This window comes from Camponotus vicinus, unplaced genomic scaffold (genome assembly GCF_025532165.1).
Source record: "Camponotus vicinus isolate PSW18456_S1 unplaced genomic scaffold, iyCamVici1.0 SCAF_12, whole genome shotgun sequence".
Classification (NCBI taxonomy): domain Eukaryota; kingdom Metazoa; phylum Arthropoda; class Insecta; order Hymenoptera; family Formicidae; genus Camponotus; species Camponotus vicinus.
Genome location: NW_028141948.1, coordinates 14,312,931 through 14,331,819, shown reverse-complemented (window position 1 = coordinate 14,331,819; position 18,889 = coordinate 14,312,931). Strand labels below are relative to the sequence as shown.

The 18,889-nt window shown below is 36.1% G+C and overlaps 3 protein-coding genes across 6 annotated transcripts in view; 2 read left to right on the top strand and 1 right to left on the bottom strand.

The window, feature by feature from the left end:
- The first annotated feature begins 1,847 nt into the window (after positions 1–1,847).
- Positions 1,848–6,742, top strand: LOC145963526 (uncharacterized). The gene is made up of 4 exons (XM_083085575.1): positions 1,848–2,256; positions 2,715–2,873; positions 5,859–5,962; positions 6,071–6,742. The coding sequence occupies exons 1-4, from the start codon at positions 1,848–1,850 to the stop codon at positions 6,365–6,367; spliced, it is 969 nt and encodes a 322-aa protein (XP_082941701.1). The 3' UTR covers positions 6,368–6,742.
- An 866-nt stretch (positions 6,743–7,608) lies between these two features.
- LOC145963525 (uncharacterized) lies at positions 7,609–11,917 on the bottom strand. Of its 2 annotated transcripts, none has more exons than XM_083085574.1 (3): positions 11,744–11,917; positions 10,103–10,423; positions 7,609–9,735 (listed from the first exon to the last, which is right to left on the bottom strand). In XM_083085574.1, the coding sequence occupies exons 2-3, from the start codon at positions 10,290–10,292 to the stop codon at positions 8,687–8,689; spliced, it is 1,239 nt and encodes a 412-aa protein (XP_082941700.1). In that variant the 5' UTR covers positions 10,293–10,423; positions 11,744–11,917; the 3' UTR covers positions 7,609–8,686. The 2 variants fall into 2 exon arrangements, with proteins under 2 accessions (XP_082941700.1, XP_082941699.1); XM_083085573.1 differs by lacking the exon at positions 11,744–11,917 and adding an exon at positions 10,519–10,736.
- Positions 11,918–12,528: 611 nt separating this feature from the next.
- Kuz (zinc-dependent metalloprotease kuz) overlaps positions 12,529–18,889 on the top strand; it is a 112,274-nt gene continuing 105,913 nt past the window's right edge. For 2 of the 3 annotated variants that reach the window (XM_083085570.1, XM_083085569.1), the window contains exon 1: positions 12,969–13,176. In XM_083085570.1, the coding sequence (XP_082941696.1) occupies positions 13,107–13,176 (70 nt within the window). In that variant the 5' untranslated portion in view covers positions 12,969–13,106. Of the gene's footprint in view, positions 13,177–18,889 lie in introns of all 3 variants that reach the window. The other variant, XM_083085571.1, reaches the window with a different exon arrangement.

Here is an 18,889-nt window from a genome sequence, read left to right as displayed (position 1 = left end):
CGGGTAGCCCGGAGACTAATGGACGCAGCATTCGCGAAAATGGCTACCATACCATGCTCGTAAACAGAAATAACATGGTTCGATAAGAGCTATCATTGACGCGGAAAGCTGAAAGTCTCCCGAAAATCACCGCGAAACGACGCTACCGTTTTTATTTCTATTTCATTACATTTCTCAAAAATATCGAGCACTCATCTTTTATCGCGAAAAAAAATTTCTTTTTTTTACAAATTAAATTATAAATCTGTCGAGTAAATATATTGTGTTGAATATTAATTTGAATTTTTGCGCAAACTTATGCATTATATTGTCACTGATGAATTGTGACATTATGTCAACGAGATATAATCTGCTGTCCAGATATAATGGACAAGTGCGTATTTTCTGCAGTACAGTGAGAACCACTGCGCGTAGTTCGCTAAACGCGTGAAGAAGTGTTTTGCGGTACTTTTTCATGATGTTCTTCGCGTGGCAGAAGCGTTTATCCATTGCTAAAGCGTGAACAGGAAAGAGAGAAGAGAACGACCATCGTTTTACTGGTATAAAGCTCCGAGATAGAGGGGTCAAAGAAGGCGGCCACTGCGCGAGCAGCATGCGCGTTTAGGACCAATCCGAGATCCATCCTTTGAACCCCTTTGAGCCCTTTCTCGCTGGAGAAACTTGCTAGTGCGCAAGCCAAATCGTCGAACTCGAGCACTTTTTTTGAAAAAAAAAAAGAATTGTAAAATACGTGAATATCTCATGATAAAAAAAGGAATATAAGAAACATACCTATGAATTTGCAAAATTCTACTATATTGATGGTACTGATAGGGAACACAATATGTTGATAAAAATAGCGATATAACATGTAAAATAAATTACGCCAAAACAAATAATACAGTTAATAAAATGTATAAATAGAAAATATATAATTATATATAAAGAGAGAGAGATATTATTCTAATAAAATTAATAAGCGCTATCAGTAGTTTTAATAATGATCATCAATAGATATAATAATACAAGTAAACTATGCAATTTTAAATATTTTACACATATATTTTTATATATGTGTGTGTTTGCATATATTTAATGTTTGGTATATATTTATGTATACATCATGCAACAAAGATAACATTAAATTCTGTTATCAAATTTTGTGAATCATGCATTTGATTGCCAATGAAAAGATAGACAAACTACTACAAATATTACGATGAAATTTGACAGCTATAATAAAAGTTCTAAAATAGGAAATCAACCATAAACTACCGAGATTCTGCGATCCCTACTCCGACATACAGTAAGTGGGGAGATCCAGATGTGCGAGATATTCTTCCAACCTCACGGGATGACCTTCCTGTGGCAAACTAGTGGGGATGCTGGGAGGTTCTTCTCTGGACCACAGACACGTGCCACTTGTCATACTTTCGGAAGTACTTGCTTTCGGACGGTTCGAAGGGAGATTAGTACGAGATCAGGTGTGATTGATCAGGAGGATAACGCGTGCTAAATTGTCTGCGATTAATTAATAATAGATATTAGATAGATCGCAAATAGATATTTTACGTTATCAAAAATACAATATATTTTTTATCAATTAAAATATATAAAATTGTTTCTGCTGACTTTACCGTGCGACATTGAATAAAGATAAATATGGCAGGTGCATAGTAATCGAATCTCAAATCTATATAAATTAACAATTGATGTAAATAGCTGTGGAATATTTTAAAAAATCGTGAACGAAGCATTGTTTCGATAACTCGAGATCAAATGTGAAGTGCGCGAGTTTAGAATTATTGGATATTAACGAGTATCAATAAAATCATTATCGAACTTGGCCGAAACTGTAGCCGAGATCGATGATTTATCACAAAATGGAACTCTGCCAGAACCGCGAGAAAATGAACAATGACGTTTATGATCTTCGTCGGACGCGCTCGCTTTCGAATGAGAATGAAGCCTATTCGAACGGTAATGAGCGAGGCGGCAGATCACCGATGGTCAATCGAGAATCTATCGAATATGTATCAGATTCCAGCTGCGAAGGTTACAGGGAGTTTCAGAGGCAGCAGACCGAAAGAAGAAATTCATCCCCGATTGCCGCGTCTAGTGCTTTCACCATTGACAGTATCCTCGGGAGAAATGAAAAGAGGGATCAAACTTCAAGAATAGATAGTTCTGGTGATAAAGAAGAGGATCAGGAAGAAATAGACGACAGGATTGAGGGACATTTTGTTAGACCAACAGCGATACCGGCCACACGTCCTGGTATGTCACAAAATACGTATTCTATTATTTAATAAAATTTTCATATATATAATATATATATATATATATATATATATATATATATACATAAAAAAAGAGAAAGAAAAATATATATTAAGAGAAAGAAAAATATATAATACATTAGAGAGCTATTTTCGATATATGCGAAACATATATCGATGATTTAGTTTTCCTATTCTTTTATTTTTGAACATTAGCGAAATATTAAATATGTAGCAATATAAAAATTAAATATTATAATATTTATAATAATAATAATAACATAGTATAATATTTACAATATCTACTTCTAAAATCTTATTCGAAGTTGGATGAATATATGATAAAATAAAATGAAATAAAGTTTTTTTCTCCAAATATAAAAATTACTTTTTTACGGAGTTATTAAAAAATATTGTGTTAAAATGTTTTTAAGAACAGATTTTACGATTTAATAGATCTAGAAGGGAGTTTATATACTCATACGGGATTCCCGTATCCCGAAGGCGCTTTAACTGACTCTTCGGCATATTCCGCGACATCACTTGCATCAGCTTCATTATTGTACAGTAGTTGGTTTGCTCAAACAAAACCTGGACAACTATTTGGCTTGCAAGGTAAGTTTAAACAAATTTAGAGTTTATTACGAAAAATCATATTAAAAATCCACATATTCTTCTTTATATTCTCGATGCGAGCAATTTTTATCAGATAAAGTTTTACCTCTAAAAACAGAGACAAAAAGAGATAAAGAAAATTAATTTGTTATTGAAAAATAATATCACAAAATTATCTTTGGTTTATTCGATGTTGAAAGCATTCAAGTATTTTCCAGCTTTGTCTCTACAAAAGTATTCAATAAATATTTTATGCGTGCAAAGAAAATTGTTATGGTGCTAGATAGATATATTTTTTGCGTCCGTGAAAGGCACGAATGTTCTCGTGGAGAATCGCGACAAAGGACTCTAATTATTATCCACTCGTAATAACTTACCGCCGTAATTCCATTTTCGCGAACAATACCGAGAGAAGTGTAAGATGGGCACCCTCTTTCTCGGCTTCAACGAATATTGGATATTATACGAGGCGCCTACGATAACAGCTTTTCGACACGCGAGGTACACATCAGTGGCCCAGTTGTTGTATTCCCCATTTTTCGGCAAGTTTCCGGCAAAATATTAAATACTTAGCTACATAAAAATCAACTTATTAATGAACATTTTATTTTTTTTATTTTGAACGACGCGAAATTTTCGTTTATGTTATTTAAAAAATTCTGTATAAATAAATATAATTCCCCTTTGAATATTCCAACATCTCTAATACTACAAGTATAATATATAGATTATAGATAAAGAATTGCAAATTCGCAAGAAAACTTTCAAAAAAGCTATCATAATGTCATAAAATCGCGAGTCAATCTTCTTTAGCTGAAATCCTAGATATTTTACGATTGTAAGATAAGATTTTTGAAATCCGCCATCGCTGTTTCTCCCTTTCTGGCTACTATCCGCCATACTGTTAGAAGCCCATTTATCAGCACCGTTGGTCTAACTATCTTTCGCGAAGGTGTTAAATGTCTCTGTACACTCGTAAATCTTGGTCCCGCCGGTTCTTCTTCTTCGTCACCATACGCATTCTCCTTTCCGGTCACCACAATAGTCTTTTTCATTTTCTAAGAAATGCAATCATTTTTTATTCGTGCAATTCATGCCTATCAAAATTTTACAATTATATATAAATATCTATTTTATATTGATATAATTTACAGAATAAAGTGTCTCTTGTATTTCCTAATTCTTTACTGATTTTATCGTATATTTAATAATCATGTTATCTTCTAATAAAATGTTAGATAAACAAGTATTTTACACTGTACAGCTAACAGAATCATGCGCTTTTTGAATATTATTTGCAAAACATACATCAAGTTTTATATTGAACAGAAGGAAGTATTGAAATGTTTTAAGTCTTTAAAATCTACTGCGAAGATTACGAATTTATACAATAGTTAACATATTGTTACAAATAAATGGTATCGGTATATTTTAAATAGATATGAAAAATATGTTACAAAAAAGAAAGTTGGTTTCTATTTTTATATATTAAACTATAGAATTCTGAAATTTACTTTAATAAATAATAAATTTCATTTAATTAATCATGATGGTATCAAAATGTTTTATATTTGTAAAATGTGCAGAAGAAATTTGAATTTTTGTACACTTCGAATACGATAAGCTTAATTTATCCGAGATAAATTCACAATTATCATGTCGATAATATTTTAGATGCTAAAACTGTGCCGTTCTGCGTAGTCGTAGGCATGCTAGAAGGGTTCAGTAAAAATGCAAAGGTCTTGTACAAATATATGCGACATCTATTTGTTGACTCGTCATGTAAGGGCCGCCCAGCTAACTGGTGATTAAACACGAGGAAAGAGCAAAAAAATTTCTATTTCTATGTAGAAACATCGCGATCTTGAGAATTCAAGCGAGCGAACGCTATTTTCGGAATTCCGCGAACAAACAATACTATGAGAGAAAAGAGAAACTAACAGTCGTTAGTATTAATAATTTTGCTTATTAATAATTTTTTTAAATTTAATATTGTATATTATATTATTATATTTTCGACAGTAAACTCTTTTATCTGTAATGTAATGTCACTGAATTATACATATTGTATACACAAAAATTATAAAAGTATCACTGATGGAAAGTGAAATTAGTATTCAATTTTATATATTAGAAATTATTTTGTGCATATAATAAGAAATAATAAAAATAATTATTCCAACTTTTTTGAAAAAAAATTTAGTATTTTTCTTTTTCTTTTTAGCTTTTTTCTTTCTTTTCTTGTTTTTCTCTTTCTTTTTATATAATCATTGTACATATAGAAATAATATTTCTTTCTATAATATTCCTATAGTATCCTATAGTATCCTATAGTACCCTTAAAGTACCCTTCATTTAAAGAGCAGAAGAAAATCATAGATTTATTTAATTATTTAATTTGATACATTATAGTACCGAAGTTAGCTGTTATTGTTATTCTCGTCGCGTTTTCGATATTTGTATTCTAGCGCAAACTACAGCGGATATTTGCCGATGTGATTAACAATCGCCGTATTGTTTTAGTGCGACTAATTACGTTATAATGTCTTATATCTGCGTGTCAAAAGAAATGTGTATTACTTCTTTGCACTACGATGATAATCGCATCCAAACGTTCTCCGTCATAAACTGTTTGCGCAACTGGTTGCCACTTCGTCTCGATGATATTGACAGCAGAATGTCACACATTCCGCAAACAGTCCCACACGTTTTAGACACGTTCAATAATTCTACATAGGACTCGATGGATGACGCTTCGAAATCGTAAGAAGGTGATAATTGAGTCCGGACTGGCGAAGTTAGCCGAGCAATTAAGAAGCGCGATTAGAATATTAAATTTTGATTATCGGGACGATAAATCTTCAGAATGCCATAATGTGTCAGAGATTTTAAAGGACTCTCACATAAATAGCAATGATTATGTAGTTGCAATATTATTGATTATATGATTAATTAACAGTGACAAAAAATTGATGATTTTTGCAGCACCCAAACCGAGCGGTAGAAGGTCGAGGAAACCGGGTATCGATCGGAAACCGCGTCAAGCTTACAGTGCGAAACAATTGGAAAGACTCGAGGCGGAGTTTAAGGTACCGTTCACGCTTTTTGCGTTTTCTCTCTTCATTACATGTGACAAAATCTTGTAATCTTTCTCGTAAATTTCTTTTGCATGACGCCAAATATTTTTATCTTCGCAGATCGATAAATATCTCAGCGTGAGCAAGCGCATGGAGTTGTCCAAGTGTCTGAATCTCACCGAGGTGCAGATCAAGACATGGTTCCAGAATCGCCGCACGAAATGGAAGAAACAGCTGACATCGCGGCTCAAGATTGCGCAACGGCAGGGACTTTTCCCACCGACGTATTTTCCGACAACCCAGTATCCTCTATTGCCGTATTACGCGGCGCCTTTGATGTTCGGAGGTCCGTTGTCGGATGACGCGAACTCTAGCTTGCCGACTCGATCCACTGTATCCTCCTCAGATACGGTCTGACGCAGCACAGACTCGAACTACTTGGTCGATTGTCGGCCGGATGACCGCGAAGTGCAATAAGACCTTCCGTTGGCCACTGCAAGTTCTTGAGTGTTTCCTTTTTTTACGTTATTGTAGGAAGATTATAGGAAGATTCTTATCTAATATAAATTTGGATACCATTCGTATAATTATATACTCGCAACATAAACGTGCACGATTTTTGTGCAACGTAAAGCGACTTTTTTTTATTATTTTATGATACGTCTCTGTGAGATCAATTCTGTTTATTGTACATAAAACACGATGATTGATACTTGTAGATTTATTCTAAACTTTCTGCGTTTTTAATGACAGAAATTAAATCATATTTAATATTAAATAATAGTGCGATATAAAGCGAATTTTCTTTTTGATTTCTAGAATTCTTTCCAGATTGATCTTTGCTGTATATAAAATGTGATTTGATAGATTTATGTAACATTTATGATGAGTATATGAAAAATAGACAAATCCTGAATTTATTCGTTTGTTCTGAATAAGAGACTCGATTTCAAGAATAATCAAGAGATACAAAAACATGTCAAATTGCAATATTCTTTTTAGATAGAGTTTGCCGTATATAAAGAATATGATGATTATAGATTTATATAATATTTGCGAAAATTGAGTAAAAAATGCGAATTCTGAGTTTATTCGTGATTTTTCATGTTTCCAGCAGTGGCAAGATAAGATTGTATTCAAGTGACATTCACGTGCAAGTGACGCGAAAGTGACATAAATGGCTGTACGGAAATGTTATGTAAGGAACACGTGAAAATAATATGAAAACGATATGAAAATGTGACGTTGATATAGACGGAGTACCTGATGTCTCGCATCTACTTTTTTCATTCTGTTGAAGTTTCGAGCATTCTTGGAGTGAAATTTAAAAATTTATTTGTACATATATTAAGTGTTTTTTGCGTGCAAATATTTTTGCGTAAGACGTGCAAAAATATATGTTAAAAAGAATTTTATCTTGCATTTCTCACACGAACAAAAAAGCTAGAATTAAATATATATATTCTCCATTATTTCTTTTGATTTTCGTATAAAATATCTATAAACATAATCGTATTTTCATTTTTATATAAAAAAAATATTGGTTACCCTTTTCATAATTATAACTTTATATTTGCGCAGTATAAAAGAAAATTTATAAGAAAATCTAAAATAAAACTATATCTTCAATTTTCGCATTTTTTGAATATGTACTGTAATAATATTTATTAAAATGAATAATTAATTAAATAACTGAAAAAAATGAAATGAATGAATAATTAAATACTTGGCAATTTTTTTTATTATGAAAGATTTTAAAAAATTACTATAATATTCTCTTGCTCGAAATTTCAACAATGTCTTTTTCTTTTAATAACCATAAAGAGAATCTTTGCTTTCTCGCAAATCTTATGGAACGAGGTACGAAGGAGCAATATAATTGAAAGACTTAAAGGCTTCTAAGGAAAAACGCTGCACTTTACTATCTTTAATAAAGAGCGAGATAAAAAGGAGACTTCTTATCGTCTATCAAACTTCACGAGAATCATGACGAAGAAAGGTCGTTGAAGGCGGGAGAATAAAGAATGAGAAAAGCAGAAAGAATGAGATTTTGTGTCCAATGAAAGAATAATGTGTACGTGCGTTAGAACTCGCTGCTTTAACTAACTTTAACTTGTGCATAATTTAACAAGTCGTATCTTTTGTTTATGGTGTACGCGCGTGTAAATGAAATCAAGCTTACACAGAAAGATATAATTTATTGGTAGAGATATAAGCTAAGCTGTAGCATTACATGTGTTATCGAAGTTATTCGCGTATGCAACGTGCAATTTAAATATACTCAAGTTAGGGTCGCGCATCTCTATATAAAGTTTATGAGTGAATCGCAGCAAAATGCCGTTTAAAAATGAAGAAGAACTAAATCGTGAATTATGGAACACACACAAAAATATAAAATAGTATCGAAGAGTGTGTTTAATACACGAGTGGTTCTCTCTCCTCTTTTCCATCCATAAATTATACTTACTGCGTAAGCTTTTGTTTCTTTATCAGAAAAAGTAAATAAATAAATACTTTATTTTTAAATTTTCTACGAGTAGAAAGAAGGTTCTGATAAAAATGAAATTTTCAATAATGCAGCGTAATTACAGATTTTGATAAAAATCACGAATCTTGAATATCATGTAAAATAATAGGATTACGCGCAAGAGTCGAGAGATAATGATACGTATAATTATTTCCTCCTCACCGAATAATAAGCATCATAATTAATAAATTTCCGATATATCTCATGCATCAAGCGTTCTTCTCCCTGCAACACTTCACGTTTCTCGGCTCGCGTTTCTCCGCATTATCATCGCGTCTAGCTACCACGGCTTTATCAATCTCGCAGGTACGTCGTCCCGCCGGGCACTTCGTCCGCGTCAACCCCAGGAACACGTTGAACTTCTTGCGCTTCTTCGACCTCGGCTCCGTTTCTCTGCGCTCCACCATGCTTGTACCGGGACAGAGCGTGCTGGTCTCGCGTGTCCTCACTTTGACGGACGACTGCATGGTGCGCACCAGCAGTATCGGGCTGCAGCTCTTGTCGAGCTTCGGGGGTGTCTCCGCGTGAAATTTATGAGCCGAAACTTGGACACCCTTGTCGGACTGCTCCGGTTTGGCGCTAGCGGTTGCGATCGCCAGCGTGTTCTGGGCGCACAAGTAACAGCAGCTCTTCGTGAAGTCGGTGAGCGGTAAAGGTGGTTTCCCCAGGACGTGATCCTCGGGGACTTCCAGGTCGTCGTCGCGCGCTACCAAGTGCGTATCCACGATAAAATGCGGCATTCGCTCTTCCCACTTACGTCTTTCTTTCCTCTCCCTTCTTTCCTTCTCCTTCCTCTTTCTTTTCCTTCTCTCCTCTCTGATTCCCTCGAAAACATCCTTATCGGTAACTTCCACCGCTTCGTCCTGTTTACGACCTCTCTTGAATTTCCTCGGGGCACTTCGACGGCTTATCGGTTCTCGGTGCAGAGTGGCTGATACACCAGTGACCGCTACGTCGTCTAGTTTCGCGCACTCTCTGCTTCGCTCTCTCATGTGCTCAAGAAACCATCTCGACGGCTCTCCCAGAACGCGTTCGGAATATTCTCTCTTCCTACGACACAATCTCGCACACCATAGATGCAGCTTGGGAACACAGGATTTCGATCTATACCTATATAAGAAATCGATATCGCGCGTGTCGACACCTATATGTTTTTGCTCCCTTTGCTCAGAGTCCTTCGAGACGTCCGATTGATTTTCCACTACGCCATTGACACGCCGTTCACGATAAACGGGATTATGTCGATCTAACGGTATCGCTGCGATACAATAAATTGTGATACAATGATTAGTCCTGATCTGATAATGATAAAGGATTGCGAAAATGATAACGATTATTAAATGGAAATTAGTTTAATAGGGAGGAAAAACGATGATTAATATTACGAGAATTTTCTGTAATTTAATTATTTAAATTTATTTCTACTCACTGTATCTATTATTTTCGTTTATTTTGATGTATTATTATTATATCGTTTTTAATATATTACATTCGGATCTATTTTAACAAAACGAAAAGAAAAACGACATCCGCAATACAGAAAATTGAAAACGGAAACGATGTAAAAGCGGAAATGGAGTTATTTTTCAGTTTGATTCACAAAGAGTTGGATGTACATTGCTTACTGTTAGATTTATATGTCGAGGAATGGGCAGCATTTTGCAATAAATGCGTTTCGTATTCCGTTTGTGCATTTTTCGTGCCAGATATTTGTTCCTTAGGGTGTCGTGATGGATGATCGATGTACCGAACGACGTTTACGGATCGATCTGCTGTTACGGATTCATCCGAATTCACAATCGGACGCATTTTCATCTAATCCGATTTTCTGAGGTTCCATTCGTTAAGAATTAATTATTGGAGTAATTATTTCTTCAATTAAATACGTAGTATTCGATAGTAAAGATTATTCAGATTGTTCCACGTTTGCATCGAATAATAGCTTTCTGAGAAAGAAAGAATAATGTAGATAAAAATATGTAGGTTTATTACTTTAGTTAATTAATTTAATTTTTAAGCAGACAGAATTAAAAAAGGTTACTTTTCATAAATTGACGTGTTGCACTTGGATAAGCGAATGAGATAATATTAATAAATAATGTTTGACATGACTTCATATCACATATTGTGTTTTTATTCTTTTTTATCTTTGATCAAAAAATAAAATTGATATGATTTCTTTATTTTGCCATATTGAAATATCGTATCCATTAGCAAATTTTTACTTTTTAACCAAAACTGTCAAAACGCCTTCATTCATTATTAAAAACTACCGAGAGATCAAAAATACTTTCAATACAAAAAAAATATAAATTTTAATTTATCAATAACTATCATATATTTCATTGCAAAATTTTATATTAAAAATTTCGAATTGTGTACAATATTTTTATTTTCTAGTTAAAAATATTCCTTTAAAGATTCAATTCTTTAATTATGTAATATGCAATTTTATATATGTATATCATATCACTTAGAGATTTTATATATATGTATAAATAAAATACAATTTATTGTTTATTTAATTAAAAGGATTCATATTTACTTTATAAAATTATTTATAAAACTTTATATTAAATTTAATATTAAAATATCCATCTAATCTTTTTATTAATGATTTATATTTCGTGTTTTTATGATAAATTAAAAAAATAAGAGAGATAAATCGTTACAATATTGTTATGGCAATTTAATTTGATTAATTTTTTATTTATTGAAATTACATAATTTTACAAAACGTAAAGAAGTAGAAATAATTAAATAATTTATAGAATACTTTCTTTTAATTTTTTCATTTACTACAAACTGAAATTATCATGAAAGAAGAAGTGAGGAAACTGAAATATTTTTATAAAATACTTGATTTTCAACACATTTGTCATATAAAAAGTATACATTTCAGTATAATAAACGTTTTTTTAAATTCAGAAATTTTATTTCCACGAGATATTTCAAAAATTCAAATATAACATGCAATTCGCGACAGACATCTCTCTGCGTATGCAAGATTATATTTTCTCTTATCATATTTCTCGAATCATATAGCACCATTTATCTTTCTTTAATACACACATCAGTTGTTTGAATGGAATTTATATAGTTTCAAGTTTAGAAAATGTATCGAACGTACGTATGCGTAATACGAATTAATTTTGCATTTTAAAACTAAAAGCAAGAGACTAAAGCAAGAGAGATGATGCCATAAAAACGAAATAAAATTGCGCTTAATAAAAGCGGGAAGTGTCTTGTAATCGTATTCTACTTACATGTATTTAATCGCTTGTATTTCAGAAGCCATTATGAAACTCGATGTATTGTGAAATGAGAAATCTTCGACACTACTTTTCAAAATATATTATTATAATAATAGAAAACGACACGTAACATATATACTCTTGTATACAAATATACAAACACAAACGCGGCGAGTAAATCGAACGCTGTTGCGCATAACGCAGCCACGGTGTCGCGTCAATGTCGCGTGACGTCACCGTCACAGAGAACGATGGAGGTCGCGGCGAGCGGTACGTGTCGCCACCTGACGGCGTCGTTTCTCGGGCGCCCGGAGACAGTGAGGCAGTTCGCATCGCGCACGTACGTCGCAAGGTACGTAGACGGTTGGGTAGGGAAGTACAGGGTCCCGGCGGTGGTAGGACTGGTGTATCGGTAGCGACGGTGGGGTGATACGTGCGTGCGCTCACAGTGCCCGCTCATCAGTGTGTGTGTGTGCGCGTGTTTTGTTGCCGCTACGATGCGTTTGCTAAATACCGAGTGACCGTTATCGTCGTCATCGCCGTCGTCGTCGTCGCGTTGTGCGTGAAGGAGCGAACAACAGTCGGGGGGAGCCGTCAGCTGTTTGCGAGCGAGAAGGGCTGTCATCGACGCGGAACGGGGCGCCGTGAAGCAGCGGGGAAAGCGAGCAGTCGAGGAACGAAAGGAGCGAACGATCTCCAGCCAGCTGAAGTTAGTCGCGAGACGACGAGGGGCGGAACAAGTTGGTAGTGCGCGTGTGTGTCGGTCGGCGATGATCGTGCATCGTCCGCGTGCTAGCGTGATCTCGACGGGGAAAATGATGGCGTAAACCTTGCCGTGCTCCGGAAACGACGGAGAGAGAAAGAGAAAGAGAGAGAGAGAGAGAGAGAAAGAGGGATAGAAGAGGAGAAAGAAAGAGAGAGAAAGAGACGCGCGCTGCGTTCATATTCGTTCGTGGCGGCCTTCGTGTCGAACGCAGCAGCCGATCGTCCGCGTCCTCCAGCCGTTGTTCACGTCGGTTATACATCGTCATCGGCCGCGAGCGAGCGGAGCGTGACGCGTCATCGTCCCTCCCGTTGTGATCGAGACATTGTGCGCTGTGGTGTGTGCGGTGCTTGCTGGAAGGCAAGGGAAAAAACAAGTGAAAAGGGAAGGTTGGGGCAGGATAATAGCGCGCGTTCTCCTCGTCCGCTCGTCGTTCGTTCGTTGTGTCGTCGTCGTCGTCGTCGTCATCGTCGTCCTGTTGCTGGCGACCACGTCGCGTCACGCCGTTTGTTTTGTATTGGCGAGGTCGCGGATACTCGCGAAGGTGGTGCCGATCGACGCCAGGTAGCCAGCGCGGCGTGTCCTGACTGCAGCGAGGGATATAGTGTTACGATGATCAGTGACACGTGCGGATACGTTCTCTTCCTGCTGCTGCTGTTGCTGGTTCCCTACATCGAAAGCGGTAAGTCTCGACGCTTCATTTCTGACAATGCGTGCGTCTCTTGCGTTTCGCGACAGGATGCGAATACGTATGTGTGCGTGTGCGTATGTATATACGGTGCGTAGTTGCTACGCGCGTGTGAGTGCTTGGACGGGTGCGTACGCGCGACGGCTCTTTGCGCGTGTGTGTGTCTCTCTCGTGAATCATCCTTTCACGAAGAGCCCGCTTGTCGCGTGTTTCTACGCGCCTCTTCGAAACGGTCGAGCGAAATAGTGGCCGCGAATATACGCGAGAGAAATCGTATTATACAATACATATGTTTCTGACATCGCGAAATCTCTCTCTCGCGCGGTTGAAGATTTAGTTTCTCCGAATGACGCGCTATACGAGAAAAATATTAAAACCGTCACTTTTCCGAAGAATGACGTTTTTTTCGGATTTTAATTTTATCCACGAGACGCACGCAAGTGTCATTATTTTGCCGCGCTTTTTTTTCACTCAATCTCTTTCCTTGAAAATTGCTTTTGTAAAAAGCAATTTTTCGTCGCGTACAAAATTTTCCATAGAATTCAAAATAAATTTTTAATAAATTTTAGAGAAAATTATATACAGTGTATTATATATTGTGTATTTTGTAGATTAACTATAAGAAATAATAGAATTTTTAATATTTTGGAAACGTTTATCTTTCCCCATGTAATAAAAATTATTGTCTACGAATATACGTAGTATTCCTTTTATTATACGTCATATATCTCCTCTTATTAAACGTAAATAAAAAGAGTGAAAAAGAAACGATCAAATAATGTACTATAAAATTTTATTTTTATTTTGACTCGTAACATATTTGATTTATGTACAATATGTATTAATATATTTGATTTATATGTACAATGTACATACAACATAGGGATTATATAAAAATAATTATTTCAAAATTTGAAATTTCATAGTCAAAATCGATTTAATAAATTGCACAGAAAATGCAGAGATACATAAAATTGTAAACAAAATATATACAAAGTACGTGTAAAATAACACACGAACGGTTTTTACAGCATTTTCATTCAGAACTGAACTCGCGTCTGCGTCATTATACTAAATTGTTATGATAACATTATGTAAATTAATCAATTCCTGTTTTTGAAGTCAATATATGCACAATAATCTTATCTCGTTTAAACTCTTCGACATAAAAATGATAAATCTGTCTCGCGGTATAATAATATCGATATCGCGTGCTATTTCTTAAAGAGACAAGAATATGTTTTCTCAAATGTCAAATATTATCGTATCGATTGTTTACTTTTCTTTTCGCGTTTTTTATCATCGCAATATATTCCAACTACAAAAACGCTATCGACCTTTTCTTTGGTCGTATTGCATACTCTATTAGGAGGAAATACGACGCATTGCGTCATCATTTCCCGGAATTCCGAACATTTGCATAGAGGAAATACCGTTGAATGTGATTCTAAAACGAGTTACAGACGAAAAACATGACTCATCTTGATATCCAGATAATTCTGTCCATGAGCATTAATCTGTTATAGTCTGATAGATTTATATAGATTGCTATGCGTCATTCTAGAGATTGTTAAGCTCCAATGATTAAAACGCGTCGTAATTTTCATATCAACTCTCGCATAGTTTCATTTAGCATTAATATAATTTTTTATAGTGTATTGTCTTTAGATAACAATTTAATCAAACATATATAATGAACGATACTTATTATAATTTTGAAATTTTTTAGGCAGTTTTAAGTGCGGGAAACTAATTTTGGAAATATTAAAATAATAGTATTTATTTTAATAAAAATATGCACGCATCTGTATCTTTTATCTTCGAATTTTTTTTGTATTTAAATGCAAATAAAGAGTTAACGTTTTATAGTCCTGTATTAAGGTGTGGGCACGACGCAGAATTTTTTCCAACAAATAAATGCCAAATATAAATAGCGAAGATAATTTAGACTTCGACGTAGACTTCAATATTCCGCGCGAAATTGTTGCAAGACGATTGCGAAAGTTTTCTTTCCCTCTCGTGCGCGCATCGCACGAGATGTGATGTGAATGGCCCTCGACGGAAGTCGTAATCAGCGATCCACCGTCGCGTTGGACGATGTTATACGTCAATGTGCTCTCGCGCGCGCGCGTCACGTACTATTTACGATAACGGGGAAGACTAAAGAAAAGTTATATTCACCCGAGATTTCTGCCGAATATTCGTGAATCGTGAACGTGTATGGAAGGTATACGTGTCCCGTTAATTTATGATAACGATATCGGATTAAACTTCTCGGTGATCGTAAAATCCTCGATTAACGCGAAACAATATAACGGTCATTTAAAACGCGCCGAAACGGCTTCGAGAGAACCACCGCCGTCTCTTTGTTACATAGTTTTGTTCGCATTCCTAAAGCAGGCGATCATCCGGAAATGTGCTCGCGCGTGCAAGGATCTCGCATGTATACGGAACACTCGTATTTCAAAGGATCTCGCATGTGCCGGGACTCTTGGTGAGCGTGCCGAGGTTCTCTCTTCTCGTTTGCGAAGGACTTGGCGTGCGCGAGGATTCAGCATTTGTAAAGACCCCGCTCGCATGCGGGAGCCTTCGCGTGTGTAAGCAGCTTTTACGTATACAAACGGCTTTGGCCTGACGATAAGAGCGCGCGCGCGCGAATACGCTTCCCGCTCGTTCGAAACACGGCTCCAGGATCGCCGACGAGTACACGATACATACGACGTATCATACATCATACTATAACGCGCGATATTTCTTCCGCGAGATAGAAGCGAGACGCGCGCGCGAGACTCCTTTCTTATCAAAGGCTCCTTTAATTATCATCGATTTCCCTGTCCTTGCTTCGTCCTGTCTCTCGCGCGAAACGCGAGTTCGTCGGGCTCTCCGGTTAATGAAAACCCTCGCGGAAAATGGGAGAGAAAATCTCGCACGATAAGTTCTCGCTCGAGATCTTTACTCCGAGAGGCAAACAGAGAGAGAAGAGGGAGAGAAAGAAAGAGGTCGAAAAATTGCTGGTTCGAGGAAAAAGCCGCTTTGGGACGTTGCATTGTGTCCGGAATATGAAGATGGAGTTAGGACGGATGACCGAGTCATTTCATTGTCCCGCGAGTGGCGTATCTCAAGGACAAAAGGTCGGTTTTCTTTCGCGGACTTTTCAATTCCTCGGTGAACCACATCCTCTCGTTCTCGTCCCCCCCCCCTCACCTCTGGGCAAACTTACTTCGCGGGATATCTTGAAGCCACGTTACTGCCATCTTCATCTTGGAAGGTTATACCGCGGCGAGAGACCCGCGGCCCCGTCTGCTCGAGTAATTCAGAAGTCGGGGGAACGCTGCCTTTTTCGCGTGATGAGAATTATATTTCCTCCGTAATTACGCGACGACAACTCGTTCTCTCGCAGACTTGCGAGAGAAGTTGGGTCGAACGAACTTGGGCCGCGGAATTAATTCGCGTCGTTGGTAATCCCGCCGTCGTCGCCCGCTGCCGCCTCTCCAAGATCGAGCTTAGTTTAGTCCCAGTTTCTGATTTCTAACGTAATCAAGTCGATATTGCGCCCGCGGTCGCCTTAACCACGCGCCGTACTTGGTACTTCCATTATTCCTCACCGCGTTACGAATGGATCCAGAGTTTCGCCCAGACAACGTTTTGCGTTCAAGGTCTACCGTATTTAGCGAGTGTTTCAGATCTCACCTCGCTGCGTGTTGGATCGAAAATCGTGGATTCTCGCGGGAATAATATTTTGATATAGTTTGGTGTGCCTTGGAACAAAGAGTTCTGCCTTTCTCTCTCTTCCTCCCTCCTTTCTCTCCTCTCTCATTTCAGAAGTTGACTTCATTAATCATACGTATGCTATGCACATACTTTAGTAATTACGTCACAAGCTATTTACATCCGTTAAACTAAGCAAAGAGTGAGTAAGGAGTAATGAACGCGCTTGTTCTTGAAAGAAGAATGCGATCAGTTGCGTCATGTTGAATTCTGATACTAAAGTCTGACATATTTTTCTTTCATTGTTATCGACAAAGTCTTTCTTATTATTACGATTATTTCCTATTTGATTTCTGAGAAATGTGATATAATTTGTAAATAAAAGTCGAGTTTTCACAAGTCGACTATTCAATAATATTGAGGCGTATTTATGTAAGATATAATTATTCTTACAATTTTTTACACAAAAATAATTACATCCAGATGCATCAAAATCTCAACAGATTCTTAAAGATCTGTTATTGCATATTTATATTGCTATATTAATATTTACATTATTTTTTGAGTTACAGATTTACTCAGATAGATGATTTTGTTTCTGTTTAATTAAGAAATTAATTGCCCTAATATCACATTTCTCGGGAGAGAAAGCTTTTATTGAAGCCTTGCTTAACGCTAGAAGGTGCTTGTCTACGATATTTAGCGAGATGAACTTTCACGGGAATTCGGGGGAGGAGGAGGGACGCGGATCGTGGCCGAGCGCGGGGGTTCCTCGGGGAATTCGAAATTCCCGGAGATCAAGGGAGATCTTATCCCTCCGGGTTATTTCGTATTCAGTGATATAGGTGGTCGCCGCAAAACTTTCCACTCGGCATTCCTGGCATAACCGCGCTATTCGACTCAGCTCGGAGCAGTAGAAGGGTTTACCTAGTAGTACCTACATATGAGAGCATTCGCGATACTTGATTGTGCGACGTCACGCTGACGTTTTCCAGATTTCGAGCTTGCACACATTGCGCTTGTTGGAGCATGCAAATATCTTGTCATCAGCGTTCTCCGGAAAAGCAGATCGCGGATTTAGGGCCATAATCATGTATCGTTTTACGTTTATTTATTTGCTTAAAATTTGAAAAAAAAGAATCGTCAAAATATAATAAGATCGTATAATTATGATAAATTTGTTATGATCTTTGTACTCCTGATTTTAATTTTTATTACATGGATTATTGTCGTTTTTTTTTTGCTAAATTTTGGGATATAAAAATTTGATTTATAATGATTTCAATTTAATAAGCAACTGCTATGTCAACAGAAAAGAAGATTTACAGCGATAGAAATAATTTAAAAAATATTTTAATACGGAACAAAAATAGTAGAAGAGTTATTTTTACATTTTAAAGAGTCTGGGAGATTTAAGACTTGTGTTTGAGTTTTCCTTTTAACATTTTTCATTGGAAAATTGCTGATTCAGAGAAAGAGATTACAATAGAATGAAAGTAACAATATAATATATTTTTAACAGTTCGTAAAATTAAGAATGTTTTTTCCTGTTTCTCACAGTTGTTTTTTTTTTAGTGAATATTTAAAATAGGATCGTCGTGAAAATATATCAAAATTAAAGAAAAACTTGAATGTAATTGTAAAAAAAAACTGAAATTCTGAAGTTAAATTATTTACAGGAATATATTTTGAACGCGCTAATTTAATAAATAATGTTTTCACCATATCTTGTTGATTTTTCATATCTTTGATATTTCATGTTAGATTTTTTAAAATTTGTTTTACATTATATGTTTGTCATATAAATATACATATATTTATATAATTATTCGTTAATTTTATACATATGTATATATATATTTTTTTTCGTTCTTTATCGTTTCATTGCTAAATCGAACGACTCTGCTGCGATCGTCTGCGTTGACGAGAGATAAGAATAGAATTGCAGGAAATACCGAAGTCTAGGTTGACGAGCTTTCGTTGTCGCGGTGATGCACGA